At 47.4% G+C, this 21,399-nt stretch overlaps 1 protein-coding gene across 3 annotated transcripts in view; it reads right to left on the bottom strand.

Annotated features, from left to right (window-relative positions):
- The window catches only part of LOC311111795 (homeodomain-interacting protein kinase 3-like), a 77,085-nt gene that overhangs the window by 6,138 nt on the left and 49,548 nt on the right, over positions 1-21,399 (bottom strand). For all 3 annotated transcript variants that reach the window (XM_084154639.1, XM_084154638.1, XM_084154637.1), the window contains 5 exons: positions 19,207-19,330; positions 4,590-4,709; positions 3,932-4,018; positions 1,095-1,279; positions 764-926 (listed from right to left, as the gene is read on the bottom strand). In XM_084154639.1, the coding sequence (XP_084010765.1) occupies positions 764-926; positions 1,095-1,279; positions 3,932-4,018; positions 4,590-4,709; positions 19,207-19,330 (679 nt within the window). The remainder of the gene's footprint in view (positions 1-763; positions 927-1,094; positions 1,280-3,931; positions 4,019-4,589; positions 4,710-19,206; positions 19,331-21,399) is intronic.

Raw genomic sequence — 21,399 nt, forward strand, 5'->3', positions numbered from 1 at the left:
CCACCAAATACTTCCTGTAACTGGAAGGAATTGGAAGGAGAAGTTAACCTCCATGTAAACACCCAATCAGAGCAGATGCGTTTTACGCATGCAAGGCTTCACTTGTGACCACCCATTCTGTTATTCCCCCAAGGGTAAATTCTGAACACAAATGTACTAGAATTATGGATGGTGTGTTGATACATCAACTTGATTCAATTGGGCTTAAATTTGTGCTTGTGGTATATGAAGTTCAGACGCTATCACATTCACATTGTACTAAAACTCAAATTGACTTCTAGTGTATTGACAATGAATGACTTGTATTTCCAGAAATAGCTCGTTGGGATTTAGAATAACAAAGTGAAAAACATGACAGTGAGGCCAGTTGAGCCCACACACCCGCGCTGTTGCCATGACGTCGCCTTCATGACGTCACGGTGTTGCCACGACAACGGAGCATCAGCGTAACAGGGAACGATGCAAACAAGGTGAACGGCAACAGTCCCACGTGAGGAAGAAGGGGACAATAAAGCTCCATGTCATCCACTCTGACCACCTGGAGGTCTAGGTCATGGGAAAACAACACGCCTTGGTCTAGCTGTTTCTCAAATGGAAAACCTTGTCTGATAAAACTGTCTCCATTCAAATCTAATATAGTCTAACAGCTATAGCAGTGGTACATTGTCATACAGCAGTCTATTCATACAGATGTATAGCCCAACATATAGAAATGCCTCCCTCCAGGTGACAGCTACTGTGTTGATGTGGTGGAGCTGCTTACTTGATTGTGGATGGCGGCCATCTTGCTGAAGGGCCCTGTCAGATTAACCGTGGTGGTGGTCGTGGTCACCGGTCTGATGAAGGGGGCCTTGTTCCGGCTGAGCGTGTCGTAAGGACCGGGACGAGACCGGGTTACGTCCATGATGTGGAAACATGATTTGACACTGAGATGAAGAGAGGAAAGGAGGAGGTTGGAGTTATTTTCATTACAGTCCAGCAGGCCCCAGCTATTATTTATGCTTGTCCCCCCTTTTACAAATAACTAAATGTTTCATCATGTCTCTTCTTTACGAAAAGGACAACCCGTATGAAAGCCAGTGGGGAAAACTCACTGGTTGCTATGGGGGAAGTCGAGCAGGTGTTGCATGGTCATAAAGGAGTGGCTGAGAGCCTCAGCAGGGGCGATCCTCTTCTCCGCATCGATCAACAACATCCTCTTCAGCAGGCCTACAAACTCTCTCCGGTCCACCTTCTCTGCCAACAGGTCGCTACCTTCCAGATTCATCACCAAGTTCACCTGGGAGAGAGAGGCAGGTCAGTGCTCAGGAGAACTGATCTCATCTGTCATCTTTCCCAAATTTTGTGTCTATTTGATCTGGAGAATCTCAGGGAGGTTTTAACTCGGCTTTACAAATCAAGAGGAGAGACCGGGTCAAGTGTTACAACTTTTCATTCCTCTTAATGTAGTGAGTTTTACCCATTTTAATTTGTAAAGTCTTAAAGAGATGTTAAATCCACTTTACAAGTCAAGGGAGACTTGATTAAGGGGATAGACAGCATAAACAGTCACTATGCTAAACTGGATTAATCGTTAGACCTGTTTCCAATGTTAAAAATACCAGACATTTTGCATAAGTTTATCAAAAGTAAAAACATCAAACCAACCATTGTGATAAGAGTAACTTGAGAACGATGAGGCATTTTCCATATCTACATCACACCCCCTGTCTCTTCATATCTACATCATCCCCCGTCTCTTCATATCTACATCATCCCCCGTCTCTTCATCTCTACATCATCCCCCTGTCTCTTCATATCTACATCACCCCCCCCGTCTCTTCATATCTACATCATCCCCCGTCTCTTCATCTCTACATCATCCCCCTGTCTCTTCATATCTACATCACCCCCCCCGTCTCTTCATATCTACATCATCCCCCGTCTCTTCATATCTACATCATCCCCCCCGTCTCTTCATATCTACATCATCCCCCCCGTCTCTTCATATCTACATCATCCCCCCTGTCTTCATATCTACATCATCGCCCCCCGTCTCTTCATATCTACATCACCCCCCCGTCTCTTCATATCTACATCATCCCCCTGTCTCTTCATATCTACATCATCCCCCGTCTCTTCATATCTACATCATCGCCCCCCGTCTCTTCATATCTACATCACCCCCCGTCTCTTCATATCTACATCACCCCCGTCTCTTCATATCTACATCACCCCCCCTGTCTCTTCATATCTACATCATCCCCCTGTCTCTTCATATCCACATCATCCCCCGTCTCTTCATATCTACATCATCCCCCCCTGTCTCTTCATATCTACATCATCCCCCTGTCTCTTCATATCTACAGCATTCTACATTACCCAGTCTCTACATATCTACAGCATTCTACATCACCCCCGTCTCTACATATCTACATCACCCCCATCTCTACATTACCCCCGTCTCCACAAATCTACATCACCCCCGTCTCTACATTACACCCGTCTCCACATATCTACAGCATTCTACATCACCCCCCCATGTCTCTACATATCTACAGCATTCTACAACACCCCATGTCTCTACATATCTACAGCATTCTACATCACCCCCCCATGTCTCTACATATCTACAGCATTCTACATCACCCCCCCATGTCTCTACATATCTACAGCATTCTACACCACCCGTCTCTACATATCTACAGCATTCTACATCACCCCCCCATGTCTCTACATATCTACAGCATTCTACATCACCCCCCCATGTCTCTACATATCTACAGCATTCTACACCACCCGTCTCTACATATCTACAGCATTCTACATCACCCCCCCATGTCTCTACATATCTACAGCATTCTACATCACCCCCCATGTCTCTACATATCTACAGCATTCTACATCACCCCGTCTCTACATATCTCACCACCCCCGTCTCTACATATCTACAGCATTCTACATCACCCCCGTCTCTACATATCTACAGCATTCTACATCACCCCCGTCTCTACATATCTACATCACCCCCGTCTCTACATATCTACAGCATTCTACATCACCCACATGTCTCTACATATCTACAGCATTCTACATCACCCCCGTCTCTACATTACACCCGTCTCCACAAATCTACATCACCCATGTCTCTACATATCTACAGCATTCTACATCACCCACATGTCTCTACATATCTACAGCATTCTACATCACCCCCGTCTCTACATTACACCCGTCTCCACAAATCGACATCACCCCTGTCTCTACATATCTACATCACCCCCGTCTCTACATATCTACATCATTCTACATCACCCCCATGTCTCTACATATCTACAGCATTCTACATCACCCCCGTCTCTACATATCTACATCACCCCCGTCTCTACATATCTACAGCATTCTACATCACCCCCGTCTCTACATATCTACATCACCCATGTCTCTTCATATCTACATCACCCCCATCTCTACATATCTACAGCATTCTACATCACCCGTCTCTACATATCTATATCACCCCCGTCTCTACATATCTACAGCATTCTACATCACCCCCGTCTCTACATATCTACATCACCCCCGTCTCTACATATCTACAGCATTCTACATCACCCCCATCTCGTAAAAACATCAGCAGGGACATTTCCAACCCATGATCTCATTGTAAGGGAATTTCCAGCTGTGGTTTCACCCAAGGCTTGACTTTCAAACTAAGTGTTCGGTGCTGAACCTTAGCATGTCACTTAGCATATGACTAGAGATGTGAGAATGGGTTTTTTCCAGCAATGAGGTGTACGTACATGCTCTAGCTTATTCAGTCAAACAGCTGAAGGTGAACTTCCTCTCTCTCAGACCTACTGCTCTATATCATCTAACCACCTGACCATGAGCTTCCTGAGTTCTAGTTGGAACAGCTGAAGGTGTGCACATCCTGTGGAACAAGACTTACGTGCACTATGTCATCCAAACAGCTGAATATGTACTTCCTTGCTTCCTTTGATTTCATCCCTGTCTCGGTCTCATGCTCATCAGTCGACTGGAGAAAGGGGGAAAGAGAGAGAGAAAGGGAGAGAGAGCGAGCGAGAGAGAGGGAGAGGGAGAGAGAGCGAGCGAGAGAGGGAGAGAGAGAGAGAGGGAGAGGGAGAGAGAGAGCGAGAGCGAGAGAGCGAGGGAGAGCGAGAGAGAGCGAGAGAGAGGGAGAGCGAGAGAGAGCGAGAGAGAGAGCGAGAGGGAGAGAGAGAGAGAGCGAGAGGGAGAGAGAGGGAGAGCAAGAGAGAGAGAGAGGGAGTGAAAGAAGGATTTGGTTTATCCCTTCAGCCTTTATCTCAAGAGTTTGTTCAAGCAGTGAAAAAGAGAGGATGCTTGTGTGGGGATTTTCCTCTCTGGTGTGTGGTGGGAGTAGTGACTGTTTGCTGAGAGGGAGGGGAGAATGTTTGGTGATGGTGTCAGAGATAATACCAAGGTTTGTTTTCGGTGCTGGGCTAAGAGGAGTGTGTGTTTTGGTGGAGACGAGCAAAGAGGAGGGGGTCGGTGTATGGAATGGTTGAGAGAGGGTGCTGGGGGGGGTTCTGTTGGGGATGTATTTTGGGCTCAGGGGTCCTTCTTACCTTCAATCGCCATGCTGCGTAGGGGGAGTCAGACTCCCTGCAGAAGAACCGTGCCGTCTTTGACCCCACATTCAACAGATGCTCCCCGGGCAAACCTTGCGTCTGAGAAATGTAGCGAATCTGTGAAAAGAGGAAGTGAGGGAAAGAGAAAGGAAGATGTGGATAGACAGAGCAAGAGAGAGAGGGAGGGGAAAGAGAAAGGAACAATGTGTTAGGAAAGAACATTCCCTGTTTGCTATGACTGTATCAGATGGGGAAAGAACAGTTCCATATTACAATTTGGCCTCATAATATTACCATAACATCATACAGTCTAAACATCCCATCCCAAGAAAGAACAGTTAAATATTACAATTTCTCCCCATAATATTGCCATAATATCATAGAGTCTAAACATCCCAGCACAGATCTCCTCTCCATTCTTGCGGCGCCTTGTTCCACTGTAAACCGCCCAGTACTGCCCACTCCTCCTATACCCACAGTCCCCCACCTTCATGCCCAGGTGCTGACCTCTTTTCCAGCCTCACACATCCCGAGAACACACTCCATAAACACAGTCATTACCTAGTGGTAATACATGACATGGACATTCAGCTCATGCAAAAGTGCAAGATGGCACAAGTGTCCTTTATACTACCATCACCCTGGGAATGACTGACATGCGTGGGGTAGGGCCCTGGGAATGACTGACATGTGTGGGGTAGGGCCCTGAGAATGACTGACATGTGTGGGGTAGGGCCCTGAGAATGACTGACATGTGTGGGGTAGGGCCCTGGGAATGACTGACATGTGTGGGGTAGGGCCCTGGGAATGATTGACATGTGTGGGGTAGGGCCCTGAGAATGACTGACATGTGTGGGGTAGGGCCCTGGGAATGACTGACATGTGTGGGGTAGGGCCCTGGGAATGACTGACATGTGTGGGGTAGGGCCCTGGGAATGATTGACATGTGCGGGGTAGGGCCCTGGGAATGATTGACATGTGTGGGGTAGGGCCCTGGGAATGATTGACATGTGTGGGTGTGTCCGTGATCTTGGACATGTTTGGATTCTTGGGACGGGGCATTCATTCAGAGCCCTAGCAGTGTGAGAGTATGGCTGCCTGCCTGCATGGGTCGCGTTAACTCAGGCTGCCTGCCTGCATGGGTCGCGTTAACTCAGGCTGCCTGCCTGCATGGGTCGCGTTAACTCAGGCTGCCTGCCTGCATGGGTCGCGTTAACTCAGGCTGCCTGCCTTTATGGGTCGCGTTAACTCAGGCTGCCTGCCTGCATGGGTCGCGTTAACTCAGGCTGCCTGCCTGCATGGGTCGCGTTAACTCAGGCTGCCTGCCTGCATGGGTCGCGTTAACTCAGGCTGCCTGCCTGCATGGGTCGCGTTAACTCAGGATTCTTTATCTTTCTGCGTTTTGTAAACGCAAATCTAAAATGCTTGTTATTGTAAATGCTGCTCAGCTTCAGTCAGGGTTCGCTCCCCAAATCATGATGTAAAAGGACTCATTTCATGCTTTAGTTGCACTTCTCCACTCGGATGAAGTATATTTGCTCTTGTCATTGGATCACCAGCGGGTAATTTCCTCCGTGTAGTTTTTCTCCGGTATAAAATGTAAATGCAAGCTTAATTTCAAGCAAAATATTTGGAAATGTAGCTGGCTACATTCTTTCTATGATCAACATTAGAAATATGATGGCCAATTATCATTTTGCAACAACAACAAAATGGGGGATGGTCTGTTTTAAAAATGCAGATTTCTGAAAGCTAATGCAACACCTGGGTGGTGGGTTGATTATGTCTGTGTCTATCTACTGGGTGGTGGGATGAATCTGTCTGTGTCTATCTACTGGGTGGTGGGATGATTCTGTCTGTGTCTATCTACTGGGTGGTGGGATGATTCTGTCTGTGTCTATCTACTGGGTGGTGGGATGATTCTGTCTATCTACTGGGTGGTGGGATGATTCTGTCTGTGTCTATCTACTGGGTGGTGGGATGATTCTGTCTGTGTCTATCTACTGGTGGTGGGATGATTCTGTCTGTGTCTATCTACTGGGTGGTGGGATGATTCTGTCTGTGTCTATCTACTGGGTGGTGGGATGATTCTGTCTGTCTATCTACTGGGTGGTGAGATGATTCTGTCTGTGTATCTACTGGGTGGTGGGATGATTCTGTCTGTGTATCTACTGGGTGGTGGGATGATTCTGTCTGTGTCTATCTACTGGGTGGTGGGATGATTCTGTCTGTGTATCTACTGGGTGGTGGGATGATTCTGTCTGTGTATCTACTGGGTGGTGGGATGATTCTGTCTGTGTCTATCTACTGGTGGTGGGATGATTCTGTCTGTGTATCTACTGGGTGGTGGGATGATTCCGTCTTTAGCCAACTCTCTTGCTATCTCTCTCAGAATGACCTTCTTGATCCAAACCAGTCAGGTTTCAAGACTGGTCATTCAACTGAGACTGCTCTTCTCTGTGTCACAGAGGCTCTCCGCACTGCTAAAGCTAACTCTCTCTCCTTTGCTCTTGTCCTTCTAGACCTGTCTGCTGCCTTTGATACTGTGAACCATCAGATCCTCCTCTCCACCCTCTCCGAGCTGGGCATCTCCGGCGCGGCTCACTCCTGGATCGCGTCCTACCTGACCGGTCGCTCCTACCAAGTGGCGTGGCGAGAAGCTGTCTCCGCACCACGTGCTCTCACCACTGGTGTCCCCCAGGGCTCAGTTCTAGGCCCTCTCCTATTCTCACTATACACCAAGTCACTTGGCTCTGTCATATCCTCACATGGCCTCTCCTATCATTGCTACGCTGACGACACACAACTAATCTTCTCCTTTCCCCCTTCTGATAACCAGGTGGCGAATCGCATCTCTGCATGTCTGGCAGACATATCAGTATGGATGACGGATCACCACCTCAAGCTGAACCTCGGCAAGACGGAGCTGCTCTTCCTCCCGGGGAAGGACTGCCCGTTCCATGATCTCGCCATCACGGTTGACAACTCTGTTGTATCCTCCTCCCAGAGTGCGAAGAGCCTTGGCGTGACCCTGGACAACACCCTGTCGTTCTCTGCTAACATCAAGGCGGTGACCCGATCCTGTAGGTTCATGCTCTACAACATTCGGAGAGTACGACCCTGCCTTACACAGGAAGCGGCACAGGTCCTAATCCAGGCACTTGTCATCTCCCGTCTGGATTACTGCAACTCGCTGTTGGCTGGGCTCCCTGCCTGTGCCATTAAACCCCTACAACTCATCCAGAATGCCGCAGCCCGTCTGGTGTTCAACCTTCCCAAGTTCTCTCACGTCACCCCGCTCCTCCGCACACTCCACTGGCTTCCAGTTGAAGCTCGCATCTGCTACAAGACCATGGTGCTTGCCTACGGAGCTGTGAGGGGAACGGCACCTCCGTACCTTCAGGCTCTGATCAGTCCCTACACCCAAACGAGGGCACTGCGTTCATCCACCTCTGGCCTGCTGGCTCCCCTACCTCTGCGGAAGCATAGTTCCCGCTCAGCCCAGTCAAAACTGTTCGCTGCTCTGGCACCCCAATGGTGGAACAAGCTCCCTCACGACGCCAGGACAGCGGAGTCACTCACCACCTTCCGGAGACATTTGAAACCCCACCTCTTTAAGGAATACCTGGGATAGGATAAAGTAATCCTTCTACCCCCCCCCCCCAAAAAACAACAACATTGTAAAGTGGTTATCCCACTGGCTATAAGGTGAATGCTCCTATTTGTAAGTCGCTCTGGATAAGAGCGTCTGCTAAATGACGTAAATGTAAATGTAAATGTCTGTGTATCTACTGGGTGGTGGGATGATTCTGTCTGTGTATCTACTGGGTGGTGGGATGATTATGTCTGTGTATCTACTGGGTGGTGGGATGATTCTGTCTGTGTATCTACTGGGTGGTGGGATGATTCTGTCTGTGTATCCACTGGGTGGTGGGATGATTCTGTCTGTGTATCTACTGGGTGGTGGGATGATTCTGTCTGTGTCTATCTACTGGGTGGTGGGATGATTCTGTCTGTGTATCTACTGGGTGGTGGGATGATTCTGTCTGTGTATCTACTGGGTGGTGGGATGATTCTGTCTGTGTATCTACTGGGTGGTGGGATGATTATGTCTGTGTATCTACTGGGTGGTGGGATGATTCTGTCTGTGTATCTACTGGGTGGTGGGATGATTCTGTCTGTGTATCTACTGGGTGGTGGGATGATTCTGTCTGTGTATCTACTGGGTGGTGGGATGATTCTGTCTGTGTATCTACTGGGTGGTGGGATGATTCTGTCTGTGTATCTACTGGGTGGTGGGATGAAGAACAGGGAGGTTTATGAGAGAAGTTGGAGAGAGAGGCCTGTCTGACGTCAGTCACACCAAGGTGTCAGGGAAAACATCCATTAGAGGCTGAGTGCTGCCCTGGGGCGAGAGGAGGGCAAGAGGGGCGTCGGCATTCCACTGGGGTGGAGGAGTTGTGGGTGAGAAGGGCTAGGGGAGAGGAATGAGGGCTGTGTTTGCATTCTTGAGACTGCAGGGCACTAGCCCCTAAACTAGCCTATTTGGGACCCTGGGTCTTGGACAGGCTTAACCCTGCCTATGTTTGGGCTCAAATTCAATGACTTATAGGTTTCAAGGATTAATTTAAGATATCTTTTAAAAAGAAAATGTAATCATCTAACCTCATATGGATCTAAATGCCAAAGCATACGCACAGACATAAAATCAATTACAGAGATGAGATGATATGAACAGAGATATGTAGTGCGTGTGCGTGTAGCTCCACTTAGTCATGTCAATACATCTAGGATTAACATCTTACCAATTCAATAAACTCTTAAATTGGCTCCCTCAAGTCTCCTGTACACAGAGACAAGTCTCTACCTCTCCGTCTGAGTCCACAACCATCACTAGTTAATAAAACACACTGTTCTTATGAGATGGCCTTCTCTGGCTAACACTGCCTGCATAACCATGAGGACCCAAGGTCTGTGTGTGTTTACAGTAATGTTTCCCTCTCTGGCCATCAGTGTTAATGTTATTCCCTTTATCTGTCTTCAACCCAGATAGAAATATGTCAAGTCTGACTTGGTAATGCGGAAGGGAGGAAATATGTCAAGTCTGACTTGGTAATGGGGAAGGGAGGAAATATATCAAGTCTGACTTGGTAATGGGGAAGGGAGGAAATATGTCAAGTCTGACTTGGTAATGGGGAAGGGAGGAAATATATCAAATCTGACTTGGTAATGCGGAAGGGAGGAAATATGTCAAGTCTGACTTGGTAATGGGGAAGGGAGGAAATATGTCAAGTCTGACTTGGTAATGGGGAAGGGAAGAAATATATAAAGTCTGACTTGGTAATGGGGAAGGGAGGAAATATGTCAAGTCTGACTTGGTAATGGGGAAGGGAGGAAATATGTCAAGTCTGACTTGGTAATGCGGAAGGGAGGAAATATGTCAAGTCTGACTTGGTAATGGGGAAGGGAGGAAATATGTCAAGTCTGACTTGGTAATGCGGAAGGGAGGAAATATGTCAAGTCTGACTTGGTAATGGGGAAGGGAGGAAATATGTCAAGTCTGACTTGGTAATGGGGAAGGGAAGAAATATATAAAGTCTGACTTGGTAATGGGGAAGGGAGGAAATATGTCAAGTCTGACTTGGTAATGGGGAAGGGAGGAAATATGTCAAGTCTGACTTGGTAATGGGGAAGGGAGGAAATATATAAAGTCTGACTTGGTAATGGGGAAGGGAGGAAATATGTCAAGTCTGACTTGGTAATGGGGAAGGGAGGAAATATATCAAGTCTGACTTGGTAATGGGGAAGGGAGGAAATATGTCAAGTCTGACTTGGTAATGGGGAAGGGAGGAAATATGTCAAGTCTGACTTGGTAATGGGGAAGGGAGGAAATATATAAAGTCTGACTTGGTAATGGGGAAGGGAGGAAATATATCAAGTCTGACTTGGTAATGGGGAAGGGAGGAAATATGTCAAGTCTGACTTGGTAATGGGGCAGGGAAGAAATATATCAAGTCTGACTTGGTAATGGGGAAGGGAGGAAATATATCAAGTCTGACTTGGTAATGGGGAAGGGAGGAAATATATCAAGTCTGACTTGGTAATGGGGAAGGGAAGAAATATATAAAGTCTGACTTGGTAATGGGGAAGGGAGGAAATATATCAAGTCTGACTTGGTAATGGGGAAGGGAGGAAATATGTCAAGTCTGACTTGGTAATGGGGAAGGGAGGAAATATGTCAAGTCTGACTTGGTAATGGGAAGGGAGGAAATATATCAAGTCTGACTTGGTAATGGGGAAGGGAGGAAATATGTCAAGTCTGACTTGGTAATGGGGAAGGGAAGAAATATATCAAGTCTGACTTGGTAATGGGGAAGGGAGGAAATATATCAAGTCTGACTTGGTAATGGGGAAGGGAGGAAATATGTCAAGTCTGACTTGGTAATGGGGAAGGGAAGAAATATATCAAGTCTGACTTGGTAATGGGGAAGGGAGGAAATATATCAAGTCTGACTTGGTAATGGGGAAGGGAGGAAATATATCAAGTCTGACTTGGTAATGGGAAGGGAGGAAATATATAAAGTCTGACTTGGTAATGGGGAAGGGAGGAAATATGTCAAATCTGACTTGGTAATGGGGAAGGGAGGAAATATGTCAAGTCTGACTTGGTAATGGGGAAGGGAAGAAATATGTCAAGTCTGACTTGGTAATGGGGAAGGGAAGAAATATATCAAATCTGTTTTGGTAAATGGGAAGGAGAACATACAGTGCATTCGGAAAGCACTCTGTTCATATTTCTTTCCACCAAAGGAAAAATGAAAAAAGGGAACGTTTTTGCGAGTGAAATTATCCTCCACCGCACATACAGTGCATTCGGAAAGTATTCAGACCCCTTCACTTCTCCCACATTTTGTTACGTTATAGCCTTATTCTAAAATGGATATAAATAAAAATGTGTCCTTATCAATCTACACACAATACCCCATAATGACAAAGCGAAAACAAGTTTAGACATTTTTTAGAAATGTATAGAAAAATAAACAGAAATACCTTATTTACATAAGTATTCAGACCCTTTGCTATGAGACTTGAAATTGAGCTCCGGTGCATCCTGTTTCCATTGAACATCCTTGAGATGTTTCTACAACTTGATTCGAGTCCACCTGTGGTAAATTCAATTAATTGGACATGATTTGGAAAGGCACACACCTGTCTATATAAGATCCCACAGTTGCCAGTGCATGTCAAAGCAAAAACCAAGCCATGAGCTCGAAGGAATTATCCGTAGAGCTCCGAGACAGGATAGTGTCGAGGCACAGAAAATGTCTGCAGCATTGAAGGTCCCCAAGAACACAATGGCCTCCATCATTCTTAAATGGAAGAAGTTTGGAACCACCAAGACTCTTCCTAGAGCTGGCCGCCCGGCCAAACTGAGCAATCAGGGGAGAAGGGCCTTGGTGAGGGAGGTGACCAAGAACCTGATGGTCACTCTGACAGAGCTCCAGAGTTCCTCTGTGGAGATGGGAGAAACTTCCAGAAGGACAACCATCTCTGCAGCACTCCACCAATCAGGCCTTTATGGTAGACTGGCCAGACGGAGGCCACTCCTCAGTAAAAGGCACATGACAGCCTGCTTGGAGTTTGTCAAAAGGCACCTAAAGGACTCTCAGACCATGAGAAACAACATTCTCTGGTCTGATGAAACCAAGATTTAACTCTTTGGCCTGAATGCCAAGCGTCACGTCTGGAGGAAACCTGGCACCATCCCTACGGTGAAGCTTGGTGGCAACATCATGCTGTGGGGATGTTTTTTAGCGGCAGGGACTGGGAGACTAGCCAGGATCGAGCGAAAGATGAATGGAGCAAAGTACAGAGAGATCCTTGATGGAAACCTGCTCCAGAGTGCTCAGGACCTTAGACTGGGGTGAAGGTTCACCATCCAACAGGACAAAAACCCTAAGCACAGAGCCAAGAAAACACAGAAGTTGCTTCGGGACAAGTCTCTGAATGTCCTTGAGTGGCCCAGCCAGAGCCCGGATTTGAACCTGATCGAACATCTCTAGAGAGACCTGAAGATAATTGTGCAGCGACGCTCCCCATCCAACCTAACAGAGCTTGAGAGGATCTGCAGAGAAGAATGGGAGAAACTCCCCAAATACAGGTGTGCCAAGCTTGTAGCGTTATACCCAAGAAGACTCGAGGCTGTAAACGTTGCCTAAAGTGCTTCAACAAAGTACTGAGTAAAGGGTCTGAATAGTTATGTAAATGTGATGTCCGTTTTAAATTTTTTAATTTTTGCGGAAAAATCTAAAAACCTGTTTTTGCTTTGTCATTATAGGTTATTGTATGTAGATTGATGAGGGGGGGAAAAAACAATTTAATCAATTTTAGAATAAGGCTGTAACCTAACAAAATGTGGAAAAAGTCAAGGGGTCTGAATACTTTCCGAATGCACTGTATGTCAAGTCTGACTAGGTAATGGAGAAGGGAGGAAATATGTCAACAATCTCATAGATAAATGCCCTGGAAATGAGCATAGCGAAGAAAAACTGTCCGAGGCTGGAAAGAAGACAGGATGTGTATTTATCTACGTGTGTGAGGGTGGTAGAGTAGAGATGAGGGAGTGGACTCATTGCCATTCCTTGTGCTTGCATCATGGTGCTGCTCTCATTTGGTTCCTATGAAGGCTTGACATGAACATCAAGAGGCTGCAGCAGTACACCTCACCCACTGTGGCCTTAAACTCTCTCTCTCATTCTGAGTATCTCCTCCTCCGCCTCTCTCCTCTACAACATTGGTATGAAGAATGTGTGTGCGTGTGCATGTTTACGTGAGTGAGTATGTGTGTGCATGTGCGAGTGAGAATAATTCCTCTCTGAAGGGAAAAACTCATTTTCCTGGAAGGTGTGTCACTGCAGTCTTTGTAGGACGCAAACAACCAACTATACAAAACGGGCCCAGACCTGCAGTACAACACAAACACAGACACAGACACAGACACAGACACAGACACAGACACAGACACAGACACAGACACAGACACAGACACAGACACAGACACAGACACAGACACAGACACAGACACAGACACAGACACAGACACAGACACAGACACAGACACAGACACAGACACAGACAGACAGACAGACAGACAGACAGACAGACAGACAGACAGACAGACAGACAGACAGACAGACAGACAGACAGACAGACAGACAGACAGACAGACAGACAGACAGACAGACAGACAGACAGACAGACAGACAGACAGACAGACAGACAGACAGACAGACAGACAGACAGACAGACAGACAGACAGAGAGAGAGAGAGAAGAGTGAGGAAAAAAAGTATTTGATCCCCTGCTGATTTTGTACGTTTGCCCACTGACAAAGAAATGATCAGTCTATAATTTTAATGGTAGCTTTATTTGAACAGTGAGAGACAGAATAACAACAAACAAATCCAGAAAAACGCATGTAAAAAATGTTATCAATTGATTTGCAGTTTAATGAGGGAAATAAGTATTTGACCCCTCTGCAAAACATGACTTTGTACTTGGTGGCAAAACCCTTGTTGGCAATCACAGAGGTCAGACGTTTCTTGTAGTTGGCCACCAGGTTTGCACACATCTCAGGAGGGATTTTGTCCCACTCCTCTTTGCAGATCTTCTCCAAGTCATTAAGGTTTCAAGGCTGACGTTTGGCAACTCGAACCATCAGCTCCCTCCACAGATTTTCTATGGGATTAAGGTCTGGAGACTGGCTAGGCCACTCCAGGACCTTAATGTGCTTCTTCTTGAGCCACTCCTTTGTTGCCTTGGCCGTGTGTTTTGGGTCATTGTCATTCATTTTCAATGCCCTGGCTGAGGGAAGGAGGTTCTCACCCAAGATTTGACGGTACATGGCCCCGTCCATCGTCCCTTTGATGCGGTGAAGTTGTCCTGTCCACTTAGCAAAAAAACACCCCCAAAGCATAATGTTTCCACCTCCATGTTTGACGGTGGGGATGGTGTTCTTGGGGTCATAGGCAGCATTCCGCCTCCTCCAAACACGGAGAGTTGAGATGATGCCAAAGAGCTCCATTTTGGTCTCATCTGACCACAACACTTTCACCCAGTTCTCCTCTGAATCATTCAGATGTTCATTGGCAAACTTCAGACGGGCATGTATATGTGCTTTCTTGAGCAGGGGGACCTTGCGGGCGCTGCTGGATTTCAGTCCTTCACGGCGTAGTGTGTTACCAATTGTTTACTTGGTGACTATGGCCTCAGCTGCATTGAGATCATTGACAAGATCCTTCTGTGTAGTTCTGGGCTGATTCCTCACCGTTCTAATGATCATTGCAACTCCACGAGGTGAGATCTTGCATGGAACCCCAGGCCGAGGGAGATTGACAGGTATTTTGTGTTTCTTCCATATGCGAATAATCGCACCAACTGTTGTCATCTTCTCACCAAGCTGCTTGGCGATGGTCTTGTAGCCCATTCCAGCCTTGTGTAGGTCTACAATCTTGCCCCTGACATTCTTGGAGAGCTCTTTGGTCTTGGCCATGGTGGAGAGTTTGGAATCTGATTGATTTATTGCTTCTGTGGACAGGTGTCTTTTATACAGGTAACAAACTGAGATTAGGAGCACTCACTTTAAGAGTGTGCTTCTAATCTCAGCTCGTTACCTGTATAAAAGACACCTGGGAGCCAGAAATCTTTCTGATTGAGAGGGGGTGAAATACTTATTTCCCTCATTAAAATGCAAATCAATTCATAAAATTTTTCACATGCGTTTTTCTGGATTTTTTTGTTGTTTTTCTGTCTCTCACTGTTCAAATAAACCTACCATTAAAATTATAGACTGATCGTTTCTTTGTCAGTGGGCAAACGTACAAAATCAGCAGGGGTTCAAATACTTTTTTCCCTCACGACAGACAGACAGACAGACAGACAGACAGACAGACAGACAGACAGACAGACAGACAGAGATAGAGAGAGGGGTAAAGGTAGAGAGAGAGAGAGAGAGAGAGAGAGAGAGAGAGAGAGAGGGGTAAAGGTAGAGAGAGAGAGGGGTAAAGGTAGAGAGAGAGAGGGGTAAAGGTAGAGAGAGAGAGAGAGAGAGAGAGAGAGAGAGAGAGAGAGAGAGGTAAAGGTAGAGAGAGAGGTAGAGGGAGAGAGATGTAGAGAGAGAGAGAGAGAGAGAGAGAGAGAGAGGTAGAGGGAGCGGTAGAGGTAGAGAGGGAGAGGTAGAGAGAGAGAAAGAGGGAGGGAGAGAAAGAAAGGAGAGAGGGGGCGGATTGGACACACTCCCAGGGCCCTATCCTATAGCGCCAGATCACGGTTGCTGAAACATTGCCCAAATGTTGAGAGAAGGTTAGACATGCTTGAGAGGTGAGAGATGGAGGAAGAGGAGAGGAGGAGGAGGAGGAGGAGGGTTATAAATACATTCTGCTGTGTGGGATGTAACTAGACCCCATGCTGGGAGTGAGGGGTGACAGCGGCCCCTTTTGCTCCAGCCATCTTGCCCCCAGGACCCAGGGTGACACCCCACACTCTGTAGGTTAGTGGTGAAGGGTATGCATTAAAGTACACCTATTAATGTCCATGTGAATGCCCACAGGGCACGGGCATGATAACTGACTGAGGGGTGTACACTAGATGACAGCACGCCAGAGAGAGAGAGACTGTGTAGATCAGTGGAGTTACTAATGTAGTGGTATTGCTGCTGCGACGATTATGAAATCTAATAGGAACTCATCTCCCAATAAATCCCCCCTTTTCAATCCTCTCTGTCTTCAGTCCCTTTCTCTTATTTAGCACTCTCCCTTCATCTATCATTTCTCTGCTCTCTCTCCATATCTCCTCTCTTTTCCTGGCTTCACTTCCCATTTCTCCTTCTGTCCTCTAGTCTCTTTGAGAGGCTTTCCTTCAGCCCTGTGGCAGGCAGCAGCCGTCAGCCCTGTGGCAGGCAGCAGCCGTCAGCCCTGTGGCAGGCAGCAGCCGTCAGCCCTGTGGCAGATTCATTTCATTTAGTGCTGCCGTGCTCAAGTCAAATCTCTTTGGGAGGTGTTGAATTATCCCTCCTGCCTCGGGGCACGGAGCGGAAAGCGTGAAAAATGATGCTGGGCCGTAAAAATACTTTGGCGAGGACACTGTCTGCTGAGGGGGCTTAGGGGGTGTACTGTAGGGTAATGTATAGGAACGGTTGGGGTTGGGGCTGGGGCTGGACTGACAGGCTTGCTGTGGATGGGTCTCCAGGGCGGGGGAAAAGCCGTTCAACGTAAGCCCCAGATTCATTTAACTCTGGGCAGCTGCTGTTCAGGGCTCCGCTGTAGGGGGATCCATCACCTCCAGCCTGCTATGCCATCAGTCATGGGGAGATACCATCCACACCTCCGCCCTGCCTGCCGCCACTGGCACATCCACAGGGGAGCCCTCCCCCGCAGGCGGCGGCCAGGAAATACGGCACTAATCTGGGCCTGTCGCTGCCTGTCACTCTCCTCCTCCGTCTTTCACTCCTCTCTAACCTCTCAATTCATTCCCTCACACTATGTTAATTTATTTATTCATCAATATCTCCCCTTCTACACTCTCTCACTCTCCCTCCTTTCCACCCCTGCTGCCCCAATCAGTCCCAGTACTTAATATCCTCCTTTATCCAGCTCCCTTCCCCTCCCTTCCCCTCTTTCTTCCATCCCTCGTTTCCAGTGCCTCCCCCTCCCTTCCCCTCTCTCTTCCATCCCTCGTTTCCAGTGCCTCCCCCTCCCTTCCCCTCTCTCTTCCATCCCTCGTTTCCAGTGCCTCCCCCTCCCTTCCCCTCTTTCTTCCATCCCTCGTTTCCAGTGCCTCCCCCTCCCTTCCCCTCTCTCTTCCATCCCTCGTTTCCAGTGCCTCCCCCTCCCTTCCCCTCTCTCTTCCATCCCTCGTTTCCAGTGCCTCCCCCTCCCTTCCCCTCTCTCTTCCATCCCTCGTTTGCAGTGCCTCCCCCTCCCTTCCCCTCTCTCTTCCATCCCTCGTTTCCAGTGCCTCCCCCTCCCTTCCCCTCTTTCTTCCATCCCTCGTTTCCAGTGCCTCCCCCTCCCCCTTCCATCCCTCGTTTCCAGTGCCTCCCCCTCCCTTCCCCTCTTTCTTCCATCCCTCGTTTCCAGTGCCTCCCCCTCCCTTCCCCTCTCTCTTCCATCCCTCGTTTCCAGTGCCTCCCCCTCCCTTCTCCACAGGTCACTGCAATCATCCTGAGAACCCAGCAGGAGTAAAACATTAATAACAGGACTATGGAGGAGTGGGCGGTCTGAGTCAATGCCCTAACATAAGCAATCCCCTCATAACATGAACACACACCATTACCTCAGAGGATAACAGACAGGTCTGTTACAGTACAGATATCACACAGAAGAGCAGGAGGGGCCAGACAGACTTCACTCAGCTAGAGAGGAGAACAGGTGGGTCTGTTACAGTATAGATATCACACAGTAGAGCAGGAGGGCCAGACAGACTTCACTCAGCTAGAGAGGAGAACAGATGCCAGAGGAAAGTGGAGGAGAGGAAAGTGGAGGGGAGGAGATGGAGGAGGAGGACAGTAGACTAAAGGGAGGCAGAGAGAGAGAGCATGAGAGAGAGCGAGAGAGAGAGAGAGAGAGAGAGAGAGAGAGAGAGAGAGAGAGAGAGAGAGAGAGAGAGAGAGAGAGAGAGAGAGAGAGAGAGAGAAGGTGAGAGAGAGGTAGCGCGAGGGAGAGAGGGAGAGAGAGGGGGAGGAGGAAGAGGTGGTAAAGAGGGAAGAAAAAGGGTAGAGGAGGAGATAAAGGAACTTCAAGGAGGAGATATAAAGGAACTTCAAGGAGGAGGAGATAAAGGAACTTCAAGGAGGAGATATAAAGGAACTTCAAGGAGAATATATAAAGGAACTTCAAGGAGGAGATATAAAGGAACTTCAAGGAGGAGGAGATATAAAGGAACTTCGAGGAGGAGCGAATGAGAAGAATGAGAAGATGTGGAGGGAATAGGAGGAGGAAAAGAAGGAAGACAAGGGAGGAGTTCTAGAGCTCTTATGTATCTGGACCAGTGAGCGTCAGTGGGGAGTTCTAGAGCTCTTATGTATCTGGACCAGTGAGCCTCAGAGGGGAGTTCTAGAGCTCTTATGTATCTGGACCAGTGAGCCTCATAGGGGAGTTCTAGAGCTCTTATGTATCTGGACCAGTGAGCCTCAGAATAGGGGAGTTCTAGAGCTCTTATGTATCTGGACCAGTGAGCCTCAGAATAGGGGTGTTCTAGAGCTCTTATGTATCTGAACCAGTGAGCCTCAGAGGAGGGGAGGAGATCTAGAGCTCTTATGTATCTGGACCAGTGAGCCTCAGAATAGGGGTGTTCTAGAGCTCTTATGTATCTGGACCAGTGAGCCTCAGAGGAGGGGAGGAGATCTAGAGCTCTTATGTATCTGGACCAGTGAGCCTCAGAGGAGGGGAGGAGTTCTAGAGCTCTTATGTATCTGGACCAGTGAGCCTCAGAGGAGGGGAGGGTGGACAGTAATGTAACAATACACTACAGTTCATTATAACAGTGAGGCTCAGAGGAGGGGAGGGTGGACAGTAATGTAACAATACACTACAGTTCATTATAACAGGCTTATTTACCTGGTCGTACTCCAGGGCCCCTGGGTAGAGGGGCCAGCCCAGGAAGAGCTCAGCGATCACACAGCCCAGGGACCACATGTCGATGGCTTCACAGAAGGGCAGGCCCAGGATGATCTCTGGAGCCCTGGAAGGAGAGACAAACACAACGGCAAAGCGGTTAGCTACACATATAGACTTACACTCATACACTGACTCAGCATAACACAGTTACAACTGACTATGTGAGAAAGGGATTGGGTCCAAGCATGCCTTCTAGCAGCACAATTAAGTTTCTAGTCAGTCATATCATGATAAAGCGGAGATGGCAGAAACACAAGAGGTCAAAGCTAAAGTACAGCAGTCTTGTGTGTGTCACCTTGCCAAGTGACCCATGTACCCATACTGATCAGGGAACAGCTTGGTGTCACCAGCACCAGCCACAGTACGAGGAAGTTTCCACTAGACACTGAGCTAAAGCCAGTTTAGCCTTTTCCCTGCTTCTAGTCAATGTAGCTAGGATTTGTTGAGGCTAAGCTATGGTTGATCTCTCACAGGGAGATCTTTGAGAACCACCAGCCTCAGCCAACAGGTTATCAGGTCAGGGGTCAGGGTGTGAGCTGGATAAGGACAACCAAGAAGTACTGTACATCTACAGCGTCACTAAGTGCTGGCTCACGGTAACCCTGGGTAACTCCATGGTGATGATCCCGTTAAACAGTAGGCCTAACGCGCCGTCTCACACGTCGTCAGGCTAGCCATGACGCAGCCCCGTCATTGCTGATCTGGGTAAAACAGACTGACAGCTCCTTAGAACATACTAGGACTAGAAACCTTACTGGGACATGACCACACTGCTAGGACCAGTTACCTCATAGCCTGGCCTGAGGCTGTGTTTACACAGGCAGCCCAATTCTGATCTTTTTCCACTAATTGGTCTTTTGACCAATCAGATCAGCTCTTTCATCAATAAATGGCCAAAAGATCAGAATTGGGCTGCCTGTGTAAACGCAGCCTAATTGCTCCAAAACAAGACATCCCTGTGGGAAAAACCATTTAAAATTACATTGTTTTTACCAGTTCTGGTTGTAAACAGATTCTAATGACATTTCAACCAACTGAGATGACATGCCATGGTGTAAGAACACAAAATAACAATATAAATCTTCACAAGTTTACAGTAATTTAGCAATAGCCTACATACCACTGCAGAAACCAAATAGCCAAACCCAACTCAAGAAATGAGGCACCATAACAAGACGTTTTCATTATGTTTTATTGAGTTATTATAACTCAAAGAGAATAACTATTATTAGTTGCAGATAAATACATGCTGCAATATACAGACAACCCCTATGTTCCTCCTATAGGATTCCTGTGATTCTGATGGGGGCATTTCTAAGACCATGGTGCTTGCCTATGGAGCTGTGAGGGGAACGGCACCTCCTTACCTTCAGGCTCTGATCAGTCCCTACACCTAAACGAGGACATTGCGTTCTTCCACCTCTGGCCTGCTGGTCCCCCTACCTCTGCGGAAGCACAGTTCCCGCTCAGCCCAGTCCAAACTGTTCGCTGCTCTGGCACCCCAATGGTGGAACAAGCTCCCCCACGACGCCAGGACAGCGGAGTCACTCACCACCTTCTGGAGACACTTGAAACCCTACCTCTTTAAGGAATACCTGGAATAGTATAAAGTAATCCTTCTACCCCCCCCCCCACCACAAAATATATAAAATAAAAAAATATATAATAATAATACAAATATATATAAAAAATATATTTTAAAAAAAAATTGTAAAGTGGTTGTCCCACTGGCTATCATAAGGTGAATGCACCAATTTGTAAGTCGCTCTGGATAAGAGCGTCTGCTAAATGACGTAAATGTAATGTAAATGTAATTTCTCTGGGCACTTGAGCTGACCCTAAACGAATGCCTGACCAAGCTTGTGCGGTGTTGAGAATGTCAGATGCCACGAGTGTCTATAAGCAGGCCCATAGAAAATGGCAGCTTGATAAACCCAAGGACGATGTCTTAACAAGTGTATTTGGCTATTTTCACGAAGCATGAATATCTACAGGTGACAAATGGTGCTCCTTATGTTTAAAAACCCCCTATGCTGTCATGAGTCTGTTGGTAAGGGGGAAGGAATTCAACTGAAACCTTAGCTCACAGACTGGAGCGTGCATTATTGGAATTGTACAGCTTTCATACACATT

Source organism: Coregonus lavaretus (genome assembly GCF_964263955.1).
Source record: "Coregonus lavaretus genome assembly, chromosome: 37".
NCBI classification, from domain to species: Eukaryota; Metazoa; Chordata; class Actinopteri; order Salmoniformes; family Salmonidae; genus Coregonus; species Coregonus lavaretus.